General features: G+C 46.6%; 1 protein-coding gene across 5 annotated transcripts in view; it reads left to right on the forward strand.

Moving 5' to 3' along the window:
* Positions 1 to 16475, forward strand: part of GPATCH8 (G-patch domain containing 8) — a 97757-nt gene that overhangs the window by 68027 nt on the left and 13255 nt on the right. For all 5 annotated transcript variants that reach the window (XM_075911255.2, XM_075911254.2, XM_075911257.2 and 2 more), the window contains one exon: positions 4876 to 5019. In XM_075911255.2, coding sequence (XP_075767370.2) covers positions 4876 to 5019 — 144 coding nt within the window. The remainder of the gene's footprint in view (positions 1 to 4875; positions 5020 to 16475) is intronic.

Genomic DNA, 16475 nt, shown 5'->3' on the forward strand with positions numbered 1-16475 from the left:
TGTCCAGAGAAACTGCATTCGGGGACACAATCCTTACCTCGGTCCAAAAGGACACTACACCGTCTGAAGCTCCCACCTCCAGTGGATAAACAGCTTATAGTCATCTAAAGTGGAACACCTGCAGGGACACTCAGAGTAGTAGAGGGTTACTTGCCCTCTGCAGTAACGGACTTTCTTTGAGATGGGTGTCCCTGTGGGTGCTCCACAACCCACCCGTCCTCCCCTCTGCTTCGGTATTACTGCCATACTTTTCCAGGGCACAGAAGGAACGGAGGTGACTGTATCTCGCGCATGCGCATTAGCCGCCTAGAGCCTGTAGCGCTTCTGCGCATGTGCGAGCTAGCTGTCAAAGCCACTGCTAGTAAAATCTTCCGGCCAGGCGCACTGCAGCACCAAAACACCTAAGGTGGAGCATCCACAGGGACACGCCTCGAAGAATGTCAGTTACTGCAGAGGGTGAGTAACCTTCTTGTTTGTGTATTTTTAAGCAGTTAAAATATTTGGAAATGCTAGCACATAGTAATCTTGGGTGGTATGAAGCATTGCTTCTTGAGTACAGAAATTTGCATTAGACCCTGAATTTAATTTCATACTGATTTAACTTTTTGCAAATGCCATTTCCAAGATGCTACAGAGCATTTTCACAGGCAGCATGGTAACAGGCAGCATGGATTTGTAAAGAACGAATCATGTCAAACCAATCTGATCGCTTTCTTTGATACAATTTCAAGCCATGTGGATAAGGGAGAAGTAGTGGACGTGATATACCTAAACTTTAGTAAGGCATTTAACATGGTCTCTCGTGACCTTGTCAATAAATTAGACAAATACAACCTAGATGGGGCTACTATAAGGTGGGTGCATGCCTGGCTGGATAAATATTCTCAGAGTAGTTATTGACAGTTCACAATCATGCTGGAAGGGCATAACAAGTGGGGTTTCGCAGGGGTCTGTTTTGGGATGGATTCTGTTCAGTATCTTCAACTATTTAGATGATGACATACAGAGTACTCTTATAAAGTTTGGAGATGATACCAAGCTGGGAGGAGTTGCAAGTGCTTTGAAGGTTGGGTCAAAGCACTGTTTACCTCAGAAATGGTGTGAGAATAAGATAGAGAATATCTTATTGCCTGTATATAAAACCATGGTATGCCCACATCTTGACTACTGCGTACAGATGTGGTCGCCTCATCTCAAAAAAGATATCTTGGCATTGGAAAAGGTTCAGAAAAGGACAACAGAAGTGACTAGGGGTTTGGAACAGGTCCCGTATGAAGAGAGATTAAAAAGACTGGGATTTTTCAGTTTAGAAAAGAGGAGACTAAGGGGGATAGGATAGAGGCCTATAAAATCATAACGAGTGTGGAAAAAGTGAATAAGGAAAAGTTATTCACTTATTCCCACAATATAAGAACTAGGGGTCACCAAACAAAATTAATAGGCAGCAGGTTTCAAACAAACAAACGGAAGGTTTTTTTTCCCACTCAGTGCACAGTCAACCTGCGGAACTCGTTGCCAGAGGATGTGGTGAAGATTAGGACTTTAACAGGGTTCAGAAAAGAGCTAGATAGATTCAAGCTCTAGGTTGCACTGTTGCACAAAAAGCAAACATGATTCTGGGCTGTGTTAACAGGAGTGTTGTGAGCAAGACACGAGGAGTCATTCTTCCGCTCTACTCTGCGCTGATTATCTCAGTTGGAGTGTTGTGTCCAGTTCTGGGCAGCACATTTTAAGAAAGATGGCTCTGTGCTCCCTGCAGTGCTTTTACCTTTGAAGTGGAGTAACAGCCCTGGGGTTATTGCTTCACTTCAAAGGCTGGAAGTGCCCTTATTGATTAATCGAATAGTTGATGCAAATCGTATCTACTATTCGATTAGCTAATTAATCTAAACTTTATAACCCTTGGTTGGACATTACGAAAAAGTGTTCTAATGGTCAGGGTGACTAAACACTGGAATAAATTGCCTAGGCCAATTGTGGAATCTCCAACACTGAAGATATTTAAGAGCAGATTGGATAGGCATTTTCAGATATGGTCTAAACTAGCAAAGTGCTTGGTCCTTCCCTTAAGGCAGGGGGCTGGACTCAATAACCTCTCGAGGTCCCTTCCAATTCTAGGATTCTAATATATCCAATGTAATACTGTTGCTACAGTGTGCTTTCTATTCTTCAGGATGGGAGTACAACATTTTCCAGTCAGTCTTGCTTGAAATAAACATGTTTTTCTCGTCTCCCAAAGACAAAACTTAATCATCCTTGGTTTTGGTATTGTTATTAATGTGCCAACTGGAATAATTTGGTTTGTGAAGAAGGATGGGTAGGTCCAGGATTTTAGGTAGTTGCAGCCTTTCAATTCCTATAGCAGGTCCAGCTCAGAACTACATTTCACAATAAATACAGCAGCCACTTTGGCTAATCATCGAGTAACTGGTGTCCAGATCACTTATGTGTAGTAGGAAAGTCACCTTTATAGGCTGTACCCAGCAGATCCGGACTGGAGCACTGTGGAGATAAACAATGGTGTTTGTGTTGTGTGTGTCCTTGGCTGGATTAGGATTTGTACTAGAGAATGAGACCCAGAGCCTTTTGGCATTACCACTATGCAGAAAATAACTCTTTTCTAAGGGGGCTAACTGATGACTCAGCCCCCCAAAATCTCCTCCACCATTGGAATGTTGAATTCAGGTGCATTTGTTTGTCAGCTGATTTTGCAGGAGAGATTGCAGAGCATAGTTCTGTTAAGTCCAACTTCTGTGTGCCTCCTTGTGCCGCCATCATTGTGGTAGGCACAGATACGTTGGCTTTAACGAAATCTACCAGGCTGCCTCTTTCCTGAGAGAATTGAATTTGGTAGAAATACAGCAGGGATGCACGTGATCTTGGAGGCGTTACCAAATTGCTTTTCTTAGCTGGTGCATGTGTTTTTACTGGCATGTCATTCAGTAAGGAAGATGAACTAGAAAAGCGCCAGCTATTCCTCCCCCGGGGGGGTGGGGAGAGAAATGTCAGGCCTTGCACATGGAGTTTTCTATTCCATGGCAATAAAGTTGATCTCTGGGCATTTAAAAAGGTCCAATCTGCATTTTGGGCATAGCTCTATGTGAAGTAGCAGCTGCCACTTTTTAAATTTTGTATTAATTGTCTTGGAAATTTGAATTGCTTTTCTCATGGGTTCAGACCATCTGACACACTTTATTTGCATCCATAAGGTGGACTTAACACTTTGAGTACTCTACTTACTATCAGTCTCCAGCTACAGAATCACAAATGTTAGTTCCTCTTGTACATTGCAAGTTTCTCTGTGAAGGTGCTGTTCTGTAGAGTGGTGAGCATGGGCCATGCTTGCTATAACAAATGCATTACTCTGTTGGAATGCTGCCTGCTGACGTGGAACATTAAAGGGCACATTAAAAAGAGAATATATTATAGCAGTGTTTCCCAAACTATGGGCTGCGGCCCGCTATCGGGCCGCAGGAAAAAAATACCGGGCCTCAGCATGGTTGCCGGCTACTGGGGTGTTCCAGGCTCCCAGTGTGCCCGTGTGGCACCGGGTCCGTCAAGCCCTTGGCCATCCTGGGCATAACCTGCAGCCCGATGTTCCAGCTCCCGGCAGAGGCGTAGCTAGGGGAAGTCGGGGGAAGAGGAGGAGGGGAGAGCCGGCCACCGGAAGCAGCACTGGACAGGGGAATCAGGGCAGGCTTTGGAGATTTGTGGGGGGCGGAAGCAGGGCTGGCCGGGAGATCAGGAGGAGGAGAAGCGGCTGCTGGAAGCAGGGCTTGCCTGGGCCATCAGGGCTGGCCGGGAGAGATTGGGGGGCTGGCAGAAGCAGGGCTACGGGGGGGCGCAAAGTTGGGGATAGGAAGCTGGCTGGGGAAGATGGGGGTGGAGGGAGAGAAGCGGCTGCTGGAAGCAGGGCTGGATGTGGGCAGCGGGGCTGGCCAAGGGAGACTGGGAGGAGAAGTGGGGGAGAACTGGCTGTCCGGGAGGAGGTTGGGGGAAGTGGGGCTGGCCAGAGGCGCAGCGGGGGGGGGGGGGAGGCGGCAGGGGAAGCGGGACTGACCCCGGCCATATGTAGATCTTGGGGCGCTGCCCCCCCCCCCCCCCGAAAGCACGAGTGAGTCCGGCCTGGGGATTCTATTGTGGCACCCCCCCCCTTACACACACACCCCCCTCGAGTAGGTGCGAGCTGTCTGGCTGGTAGACACACTCATGCAGCCTGAGCACATTTACCAGCCAGGGAGTTCGAAACTACAAACTGATACATCTAGTAACAATAAAACGGACCTAATGAGAAAATACCAGACACGTGTCTGGTATTTTCTCAGTTTCTTTTTTTATGTGTTTATATTTTTGGACTGCAAAAAACAGTATGGAAAAAAAAAAAGTAAAGAGTTTGGGAAACCCTGGTCTAACCAACTTTCTGTCTGTCTTGCACTCCATTTAGCCAGTCCATATTCTTTAACTTGATGGCAAGAATATTGTGGGTGATTGTATCAAAAGCTTTGCTAAAGCTGGCACTGGGGGCTTTGGGAGGACCAGAAACAACTTATTCGAATATTCATCATTTGATTAATGACTATGCAAATATGCAAATGAATGTTACCGGTCCTCCAAAAGTTTGTGAATGGATTTACTGGTCCCCGTGTCAAAAAGTTTGGGAACCCCTGCATTATAGTGCAAGTCCTCCCAGCACTTGTGTACATTGTAGTTTGTAAAAGGACATAGTTGTACCATTGAGTGGCCCTGAAACAGTGTTTATATTTTAACCAGCATCATGTTAAGGTTTCTGTATGAAGGCTTTTTTCCTTAAAGGAATTGTTCAGCATCACTGATTATTGTACAGGAACTTAACACTGACTTTCATTAATATTGCAGGATTATGTCGACAAAGAAAAGGCAATTGCCAAGGCCCTGGAAGACCTCCGAGCAAACTTTTACTGTGAACTCTGTGACAAACAGTATCAAAAGCATCAAGAGTTTGACAACCATATAAACTCTTATGACCACGCTCACAAACAGGTAAACAGCTGCTGGCATTGTAGATAAATACCATGGTATTCTCATTGCAGAGCCCTTGCATGTTCTTGTCTTGAATGTCCCTGTATCCCCAGGAGAAGCTTCTTGTTGCTCTCGGTTGAGATGTGTCCCGTTGCCAATAATGGAATAGTCATCGAAAGAAATGTGACTGTTGTCAGCATCCAAAGGTTAAGCTTTAATCTAACCCTGTTCAGGAGCAGGCTGCAGTCTGACTGAAAAGGAGATTAGCGAGGGTGGGTAGGTCCTTCTTAATTCATCAGTGCTTTGAATGAGCAATGTGATTTGAGGCCCAAAAACTAGGCTCTCCATGGTGGGCTGCAGTAATTGGGATATCTGGCTTCACATACTAGACTGTCAGTGGAGTAGAGACTTGTGAACCTGGCCATCGTGCTTGGTTTTATCAAGAGTGGCTACGGCAGCAAGGAGGAGTGTTTCAGAGGAATATCCAAGACCTGGAGCTCCATTGTGTTGGCGAGTTCTAAAAAATTCTCTGTTGAAACAGATTAGATGTCAAATCGTGGCCTGTGCTGTGATAGCTACAGGCATCTTGCTATATTCTTAATGCTACCAGTTCAGGCCTAAGATGGCTGCTGTTAATGCCCTTTGGGCTGATGGCCTAGCTTTAGGTACTAGCTAGCTTTCTGTTTGAAATCTGTGGCTGGACGAGGTCATATCTTGTATTGAACCAATGTCTGTTGGTGCAGAGAGCTCGGTGTAGCTCAGAAGCCTCTTTCTCGCTGACAAATATTGGTTCAGTAAAAGAAATTACATCACCCACCTACTTTCTGCTATCCTGGGACCAACACAGCTGCAGCAGCAGCTCTGTCTAGAGACATTTCTCAGAGAGGCGATTCTGGTCTTCTGTGACGGTACATCTGAGAGAACATCATTTGTGCTGGGCACTAGGAGAAGTATTGTGGATTTCTCACTTCTGTAAAACCACAAGTGAGCAATAAATACAGTGTTACAACCAAGGCGAATGCATTGCAAAATATCTTTTCATTTAAGTGTAGAATTAGATACTGTGCAATGTATTGAGCATGTTTTAAAAGTAAAACAATGTCTTAATGTGAAACCTCACTACAATGTCTTAATGTGAAACCTTAATTGTCTGAAAACAAAGAATTGCAAATTAGCAAAGTACAAATTAACGAGTTTCTGTTGTATTATGAAAAACAGCTACATGAGGGCTACTTTGACTAGTCACTGGACACATGGGGCTACTAATAGGTGGAGTTGTTGCAGTCATTTGTTTTAATATAATTTGGCCTTTTCATCACTTTTGGCTGAAATTTGAGTGCATGGCATGCAGTAGTATGGCAACAGGCTGTTTAAAACCATGTCTTTCAGTGGGATGAGATCATATTAATGGAAAAACTTAATCAACAGCAGCAGACTTGCAGCACCTTAGAGACTAGCAAAACATGTAGATGGCATCGTGAGCTTTTGTGGGCACAGCCACTTCAGATGAATGGGGTTATTAAAGGGTTCATCTGAAGAAGTGGGTTGCACCCATGAAAACTCATGATGCCATCTACATGTTTTGTTAGTCTCGAAGGTGCTGCAAGACTGTTAGTCTATAACTGGAAAAAACACAAAAACTCAACTATCCCTCTGAATCCTATTAATGGCAACTCTTAGATCTACAGTGGAGTGACTGAATTGACAATATGTTTCTCAAAGCTGCTGCTTAGAGGCGCTTACGAAGGAAAAAATGACCTGCAGAACATGGCCAATCTCATGTGGGTGGAAGGACTGTTCACCACTGTGCGAGAGAAAGGTGGCAGAAGCAAAAGCTGCTTTGGGAAAAGTTGATGCTGGCACAGTCTTTTCATCTATACAAATGGATTTCTGCTTTTGGTGAAAAATTCTTTGGTGTTGGCCACTTGATGAGTGTATGATGCCACTTGATGATTTTCAGCTGTCACCAGTATTGAATGAGTCCTGGAAATCATCCAACCAACAGTTCAGGAAGTCATCTATAGAAAGTTAAGAGCAGAAGAAATCAAGCTGAATTTAGGAGAGTAGCCTATGCAGTAGTGTTAAGGTGCAGTCGGGGCATGGTAGAAGATCTGAGTTGAACAGCAAACTTGAAACTGCCAGGGAATAATTGAAATAGTGCCTTGCAGTATCTAAGCATGTCCCATTACCTTTACTAATTACAATTGAAGGTAGAGTCACTTCTGAGGGACCAATTTATCCTTAAATACGAGGATAGGTTTTAAAATACTAATCTGAAAGTTTGATGTCAGACAATAGAAAGTAGAATTTCCTAGGAGCATCTTTGAGCTGTGAAGGAAACAAAGTGAGGTAAGGACAAAAGCACATTTCTTCCTGTACGTTGACTTATACAAGTAGTTACTAAAGTAGGTTAAAAAGCCTGAGGGGGAATTACTCTGTAACTCTAAAAACGAGTAGTTCTGTGGCACCTTAGAGACTATCAAAAGTAAATTAGGGTAGGTAGCCCAGAAGGACCATTTGTGCTAAAGTAAACGAAATGCAAGTTGTTCTGTGGGACTTTCATTGACGTTGAAAATATTTTAATTTTTTTTAAAAAAGCTCTGCCCATTTTCTAGAAGGTTTTTCCTTAGGTGTGCACAGTGTCTTCAAGGAAAAGGCAGCAGTGATGGTTCCCTTTTAAAGAAGTCATAAAGGTGGATTATAGACGACACTTTAGAACCAAGTTGGACTTTTTATTGTCTGATTCTCTGAAGGAGAGAGATTCCAGTAGGAAAAGAAGATGCAGCTAAGGTGAATCACCCTCTGCCTATTGCCAGCATGTAGAGGAGACAGATTAAATAAAGCACTTGCAGACTTGATTTCCTAATTCATACTTGCTTTGGACCATTTTTCTTCTCTACTAAAACTTGAGTGATGTAGTCTGGGAACTGGTATTTCCCATTTGGCTTTATTGCTGGGGAAACAAGACCCCACATCATCCTCAGTGATAAATATGGCACACCACTATAGTCCCTGAGGTTTGGCATGCGTGCCAATATCTGGCAGCAGTGACCATACAGATGTGTGAGGGGGAGAATTCTTAAGACAGTAACTTTAGTTTACATTATTGCAGAGCAAGGGACTAGTCTTTGCTCTTAAATATTTTAAATTGGCAGTTTGGTTATTTCTTTAACTGCTCAGTGGACATTAGTTTATTCCTATTAAGTAGATCTTCCTTCCCTATGTCCCCGTCTGTTCTTGAGATATAAAGACACTTTCTTGTATTCTAGGAAGGATCTCAGGGTTATTGCAAATCAGAGACAGATAGGTAAGTGTGATCCCTACCCAGTAAACTTGATCTGCCACCAAGTTGTCAACATTCAAACTAAAGGGCAAGTCCTGGCTCTGTGGATTTGCTAATGAGGGACATATTTGAGTTCTCCAGTAGCACTGCCGAATTCTCTATTTGGAATTTCTGTTTTTCAGATTTTGAATTGTGACGTACATAGTCCTATGGCTGCCAATACCCATTGGCCAGTTAATTACATTTTAACAGAATATCTGGGAAATAACACTTGTAGGCTTTGACACTTTGTCCTTAAAACTGAGGTTAACATTTAATAGATGCTTTAAAGAGTACAATTCCATCCTCAGAGTAGTACATTCTTCTGAGGAAAAGCTTGAGCCAGCTTATGTCATGCTGAAAGGGGGAAATGACTCAGATTCTCCCTTTTGGCGTACGTTCAAAGAGCAGTTAGTGTTATTGCCATAGGTGATTTTTGCTTTGTACCCCAGAAAGCTATTGTAGTTGTAATGGAGATTTCTAAATGAGGTCTTGGTAAAGATCAGCAGTTGTGTGAACTACCCGTTCTAACGCTGTAGAAATCCCGATGGCAGCCTTTTAGTAAAGGTTCAAAATGGTAGCTAACAGCTGACTTAGGTTGAGAAAGCAGAAGAAACCTCCCCTCCCCCCAGTAGTTAATCCCGCAATTCAAATGCATGCCATTAGGCATCCAGGGAGATCACCAAAGACCTCATGGCAGATTTCTCCCTCTATTTGTGGTGCTATCGCAGTCTCTTTTGAATTTAAACCAGTTGTATGTGACTTTGAAATGGTGGGTGCATGTGGCTTTCAAGTCTCTAAAAAATACTTACATTAAGGAGCAAAAATGGGCAATATTCTCTTTCCTTAGGAGCCTACTAGCCCAGTGTTTCTCAACCTTTTTTTTTATAAAGTACCCCCTTTTTTCAACAAAAAAAAAATACCCCCAGTACCTACAGTTTTCAGACACAATGTTTTTTCTACCGTTGCAACACATTTGTTTAAACAACTTAATCATAGCCAGGCAGGTGATGAAATTTTTGGGTGTAAAAAGTACAAAAATAGGAAAGCGCTGTAAAACTTAAAACAAAAATTCAGTTTTCTCCAAATTTCAGTTGTGGTGTTGTACCCCCCGGAGTTCTCCCAAGTATCCCTAAGGGTACTCATACCACTGGGTGAGGGACACTGGCTTAGCCTTATTTTAATAAGTCATTCAGTATTGAGGATAAGGATGTTACAAGTACAGATGCTAAGTATTGAGGAAATGACTAATTATTTGTATCGAGTACACAATTAGTCCATGAGCTGCAGCAGCTCTGCATTTTACAGGTAGTAGGAGCCAGGTGTGCAGGCAGCCCAGCTCCTACTACATGTAAACTGCAGAGGGGGGAGCCGGGATTGCTTCAGGCGGGCTCATGCCGGGGCCGGACCGCTGCCTCTCTGCCTTTGAATGTAGTAAGAGCCAGGCAGCTCTTACAACATTTAAAAGGCAGAGCCGCTGCACCCCTGCCTTCCCTTCTCACCTGGGTAGCCATCTTTTAAGGGGGACAAGGAGTCCTGTAGCACCTTGTAGACTAACAGATGTATTGGAGCATGAGCTTTCATGGGCAAAGACCCACTTCGTCACATGCATCTGACGAATTGTGTCTTTGCCCATGGAGCATAAGCTTTCAGTACATCTGTTAGTCTGTAAGGTGCCACAGGACTCCTCATCACGTTTGCAGATTCAGACTAAAGACGGCTACCCCTCTGATACAAGACCGCTTTTAAGCTGGATCTTTGCCAGCACAGGCTCCTGCCTTTCCACCACCTCCACCCATGCTGGTGCCTCCTGATACAGAGGGATCTGCAGCTTGCAAGAGCCGGTGCTGTGTGGGGAGCCGGCTTAAAATCCGTGTGCACCAGCTCCCGCCTGCTGTGACCTGAAAAGAAATCCTCCACAGACTCAACTGTCTTTGTGCTCTTATAAAATAACTACCAGATTAAATGGTGTAAAGTGAACTTCACTCCGGAATGCTCTTGGTTACTTACTGGGTCGGCATTCTAGATTTATTATTCCTTCTTACACACGCTACTGAACAACTTTTTGCCTGGACCGTTTGTCTGTGATGGGCACATCTCCAGAGTCGTGTATGTAGCATGAATGTCGCTGGTTGGAGAAGTCTGTGGGCATATTTCGTAGGAGAGTTGAGATTTGCTATAAATGCCAGCATCTCATGCCCTCCTGAGAGACACTCCTTTACCGTGCTATGCACCAGATTACTATGGCAACAATAGATCTCTAGGAAACCTGTTCTGAAGGGTCCTGATCATGATCCCTTGAAATGATCAAGAGTTTTGCCATTGACTTCCCTGAGTGCAGGCTCAAGACCTAGTCACAGATGAAAACACACTCACTCTTCATCCAAGCTGAGGTAGGGGGCTGTGGAGAAAAATGCCACCAGTTCCATGGAGTGGAGGATTTCAAAGCATGTTGTGGTGTTCTCCTCAGTGCAGTTGGAGTGGTCGCATCCACATTCTGGTAAAATTCATTTCAAGGCTTAGAGGTGTGTGTGTTCTCAATTGGCCAGCTTGCTAGATCTCTTAGTATGACCCAGGGCTACTCAACTTTGGAAGCCCTGGGGGCCACAATGATACTCACAGCACATGCTGAGGGCTGCAATTTGTGTGGTTGCTTATATCTGCAAATAGCTTTTCACACTGACTGGCATGAATACAAAGCACTTCCCACGATGTCCTGGTGCTTCCGGCACCTTCCTCCCTGGGGGCTAGAAACGCTGACACCCCGCACCCGTCTGTTCCCCCCAGCCCGTCCGCTTGCATCTTTCAGTGCTCACCTGCCCGGGAGACACCTCCCTGCTGTGGAGTGTGTTCCCAGTGGAGGCCGTGTTCATGTGTTGAGCTCCGCATAAACCCAAACCGTACCGGGGGCCGCAGACAAACAGGCCGTGTTGAGTAGCCCTGGTATAACCATTGCTGCAGTTTGAATCATAGAATCATAGAACTGGAAGAGACCTCAGAAGGTCATCAAGTCCAGCCCCCTGCTCTAGGCAGGACCAATTCCAACTAAATCAACCCAGCCAGGGCTTTGTCACGCCGAGACTTAAACATCTCTAGGGATGGAGACTCCACTACTTCCCTAGGTAACCCATTCCAGTGCTTCACCACCCGCCTAGGGAAATAGTTTTTCCTAATATCCAACCTGGACCTCTCCCACCACAATTTGAGCCCATTGCTCCTTGTTCTACCATCTGTCACTACTGAGAACAGCCTCTCTCCATCCTCTTTGGAACCTCCCTTCAGGAAGTTGAAGGCTGCTATCAAATCCTCCCTCACTCTTCGCTTCTGCAGACTAAACAGATCCAAGTTCCTCAGCCTCTCCTCATAAGTCATATGCTCCAGCCCCCTAATCATTTTGGTTGCCCTCCGCTGGACCCTCTCCAGTGCGTCCACACCCTTTTTGTAGTGGGGGGCCCAGAACTGGACACACTACTCCAGATGCGGCCTCACCAAAGCCGAATAAAGGGGAATAATGACATCTCTGGATCTGCTGGCAATGCTCCTCTTAATGCAACCTAATATGTCATTAGCCTTGGCTACAAGGGCACACTGTTGACTCATCTAGTTTCTCATCCACTGTAACCCCCAGGTCCTTTTCTGCAGAACCACTACTTAACCGGTTGGTCCCCAGCTTGTAACTATGCTTGGGATTCTTCCGTCCCTAGTGCAGGACTCTGCACTTGCCCTTGTTGAACCTCATCAGATTTCTTGTGGCCCAATCCTCCAATTTGTCTAGTCATACTGGACCCTATCTCTGCCCTTAAGCATATCTACCTCTCGCCCCAGCTTAGTGTCATCCGCAAACTTGCTGAGGGTGCAATCCATCCCCTCATCCAGATCATTAATAAAGCTATTGAACAAAACCGGTCCTAGAACCGAACCTTGGGGCACTCCACTAGAAACCGACCGCCATCCTGACATCGAGCCATTGATCACTACCCGCTGGGCCCGGCCTTCTAGCCATCTTTCTATCCATCTTACCGTCCATTTATCCAATCCACATTCCCTTAACTTGCTGGCAAGAATATTGTAGGAGACTGTATCAAAAGCCTTGCTAAAGTCAAGGTACATCACACCCACTGACTTTCCCACGTCCACTGAGCCAGTTACCTCATCATAGAAGCTAATCAGATTGGTCAAGCACGACTTGCCCTTTATGAATCCATGCTGACTATTCCTAATCACTTTCCTCTCAACCAAGTGCCTCAAAATGGATTCCTTAAGGATCCCTTCCATGATTTTTCCAGGAACTGAGGTAAGACTGACGGGCCTATAGTTCCCTGGATCGTCCTTCTTCCCTTTTTTGAAGATGGGCACTACATTTGCCTTTTTCCAATCATCTGGGATTTCTCCCGATCTCCATGACTTTTCAAAGATAATAGCCAAAGGCTCCTCAATGACATTTGCCAACTCCCTCAGTACCCTCGGATGCACTCAGTCCGGACCCATGGATTTATGTACGTTTAGCTTTTCTAAATAGTTCCTAACCTGTTCTTTCCCCACCACGGGCTGTCCATCTTCATCCCATCTTGGGTCACTTAGCGCAGAAGTCCAGGAGCCGACCTTGTCCGTGAATACAGAGGCAAAGAAAACATTGAGTACTTCAGCTTTCCCCACATCCTCTGTCACTAGGTTACCTCCTTCATCCATCAGAGGCCGCACACCCTCTCTGATCACCTTCTTCTTGTTAACATGCCTGTAGAAACCTTTCTTGTTATCCTTCACATCCTTAGCCAGTCGCAATTCCATTTGCGCTTTCGCCTTCCTGATAACCCCCCGGCATTCCTGAGCTATACCTTTAAACTCCTCCCTGGTCATTTGTCCAAGTTTCCACTTTTTGTAAGCTTCCTTTTTGTGCTTAAGTTCACCAAGGATTTCCCCTGTAAGCCAATCCGGTCTCCTACCATGTTTGCCTCTCTTGCTATGCGTCGGGATGGTTTCTTTCTGTGCCTTCAGTAAGGCTTCTTTAAAATACTGCCAGCTGTCCTGGACTCCTTTCCCCTTCATGTTAACATCCCAGGGGATTCTGCCCATCAGATCTCTGAGGGAGTCAAAATCTGCTTTTTTGAAGTCCAAGGTGTGTATTTTACTACTCTCTTTTTTTCCTTTGGTCAGGATCCTGAAATCAACCATCTCATGATCACTGCTTCCCAGGTTGTCACCCACCTCCACTTCCCCTATTAGTTCCTCCCTGTTTGTGAGCAGAAGGTCAAGCTTATTATTTTGAGTAAGAAAACGGTGGATAATGCTGTGGGTTTTCTGCTATTTATTGCGCCTTAAAAAGCATTTTGGCTTCCTAGGAAAGACAGTTCCTCAAGCCCTGCCTTTTTTGGAGGGGAAAAATATGTCCTGAGCTCTCAACTTTCTTGCAGCATGAAATGGTAACTAGGTAGTAAAGCTCATAACAGAAAAGTCTCGTATGAATCTGTATTTAAGAAAGGAGTGGTGCTCTTGTTGATTAGTTTATGGATCTTAGAATTAGATGATGAGTTTTTGTTTAGGGATTTTAGATGGGGAAAAAGTAGTTTTAGCATAACAAAGATTGTTTATGGGCTAGTTTTCTGAAATTTTGAGGCCTTGTTTGTTGAAAAGTTTAAATTGACATCCAGTCATGGATTCCTCTAGATTTAGGCCTCGATGGCATTGGTTGTCCCTCTACCGATCATTTATCTGGGTGGGTGGTTTTATTAGTATTGCATTCCACTGGGGGTGTTGTGTTCATGTGCGCTACTTAGTTCACTTCTGGACTTCGAAAGAAGGGGCTAATTCGGGGTAGGCAATAATTTTTAATAGGGGGCCACTCCAAGATTTTGGCAAGTGGTTAAGGGTGCACTTGTTTGGAGGGGGGGTGCAGAAGGGAACTTGAGGTAGGGGACTGAGGTGTAGGAGGGGGTGAGGTGTCAGGGGAGTTTTGGTGAAGAAGGGGGCTGTGATCTGGGGCAGGGACTTGGGGTGCATGGTCCAGGAGGGGGTATCGGTGCAGGAGAGGATTTTGGCCTGGGGGAGTGGCTCTAAGAGGGAGTGCAAGTTCTGGGAGGGAGTTGACCTGAGTGAGGGGGGTACAGAGGGTTTAGGTGGTGACCTGAGGCAGAGGAATGGGTTGCAGGGTCGGGGAGGAAGGGGGAAAGGGATACAGAGGGTGTGGGGGGTGGCCTGGGGCAGGTAGTCAGAGGGGAGAGAGGGAGTGGGATGCCAGAGGCAGCCTGTGGCTGAGAGGCGCTTACCTGCAGAAACCTGAGGCAGACTGTCTGTTGCAGGCTGCTCGCTGCTCCCTGTGGCTCCGCTCTGGGCATGATGGGGAGGGAGGGAGAAGGCTTCCCCCACTGCCCCTGCTCCCAGCAAAAATCCTCCGCTCCCATTGGCCTGAAACTGAGAGGCTGGCTGCTGGGAGTGGAGATATTTTGCTGGGGGTGGGAAGAGCATGAGAAGTCTCCTTTCTCCCTCCCCAGCCGTCCAGAGCGGAGAGCAGCTGGCTTTTTCAATCGTGAGCTGTTCTCTGCCTAAGGCAGTGGTCTCCAACCTTCTTACACATGACTGAACAAGCCAAGATCTACTGCCCCGCCCTTCCCCCAAGCTCTGCCCCGTTCTTAAAGCCTGGCCCTGCCCTCTCTAGTCTCCTCCTCCCCATCACTTGCTATCCCCAACCCTTATACCGCTGCTTCTTTTTTTTTTTTTCAATCCTTTTGTAGGAGGAGGTTTGTCCAACATTTGGCCTGTCTAGACTGGACCAAATGTCAGAAAACCCCCTTCTTTTGGAAGCCCCCTTATTCCTCGTGGAAAGAGGAACATAGGGGTGACCGAAAGAGCATGTTTGCTCTTCTACTAAAAAAAGCGGAAGAACAAACGCAACCCTGGGTGCAGAAGAGGTTTTCTGGGATATCTCTGGAATCCTGAAAACTCCTGCAGTCTAGCCGTACCCTCCCTGGTTTGAAACAGGATGTGTAGGCTCTGGGGTGGGAGTGAGGGATTTGGGGGTGGGAAGGGGGGTGAGGTGCAAGCTCTGGGAGGAAATCTGGATGCAGGAGGAGGTGGAGAAGGGGATGCTGGCTCAGGGAGGGGGCTCCAGGCCAGGCAGTGTTGGGGTACTAAGCAAGCCATTGGTTTGTGGATGTGAGGGTGCAGGAATTTGGGTTGCAGTATATGAGGGGCTCAGGGCAGGGGGTTCCAGAGTATGATCGGCTCAGATCTAGGGTTTGCGGGTAAGGGGGGGTGCAGGAGTGTTATGATGCTGTGGCCAGATGGGGGCTTGGCCCCAATTGGGGGTTTGTTAGCCAGGCTTCATTTTTAAATAAAATACTGTGTCAAACAAAAAGTTTCTGCATTGTCTTTATGAGAAGGGAAGGGAACCTGTTTTGAGTCAGGGGTCACTGACCCACAGAAAGGTCAGTTGGGGCCACACAAGTGAGATGCCAAAGAATAACTCCTCCAAAACCCCCCAAGCCTCACTAATGTGGCCCCAACTGTGCTTGTGGGAGCAGGGGACATGGTACTGGGGAAGGGTGCTAGTGGGTGCTGGGGCAGGGGACAGGGTGCCAGTGGGGGCAGGGTTCTGTGGCTTGGAGCAGGGGAAAGGGGACAGGGTTCTGCAGCAGGGGACAGGGTGCCAGTGCACCCGCCTTCTCCCAGGACTCTCCCCTGCAAAGGAGGGAAGCCCTGTCGCATGCCTCCTGTGGGGCTGGCGCATGCCTCTCACAGGGCAGGGAAGCTGCCCCCTCCAGGCCCAAGTCCCCCTTCCTGCGGTGCGGCGAAACCCTTGCCCGCCCCCTCTGGGCCCCCCCCCCCCCCCACACACACACCTGTGGAGGAAGGAAGCCCTATCATGTGCCTCCTCTGGGGCTGGCATGAGCCTCCTGCAGAGCAGGGAAACCCCCACGCACACCCCTTCCACCACAGACCTGGGGCAAGGAAGCAGCCAGCGCATTTCCGGAACCCCCGGAAGTGATGCGCAGCTCAGGACTTCCATCCACCCAGCAGGAAGCCGCCGCTACCTCTGTTGTCACTGGAGGTAGGTAGTGGGGCTCCTTGGGAGTGGGGGGAAATGGGGGGCCCGGAACGCCCCGCAATTGACCAGTCGATCGTGATCGACAGGTTGGGGACCATGGGCATAAGGATTCTG

Source organism: Pelodiscus sinensis, chromosome 29 (genome assembly GCF_052426305.1).
Source record: "Pelodiscus sinensis isolate ZL-2025 chromosome 29, ASM5242630v1, whole genome shotgun sequence".
Classification (NCBI taxonomy): Eukaryota; Metazoa; Chordata; order Testudines; family Trionychidae; genus Pelodiscus; species Pelodiscus sinensis.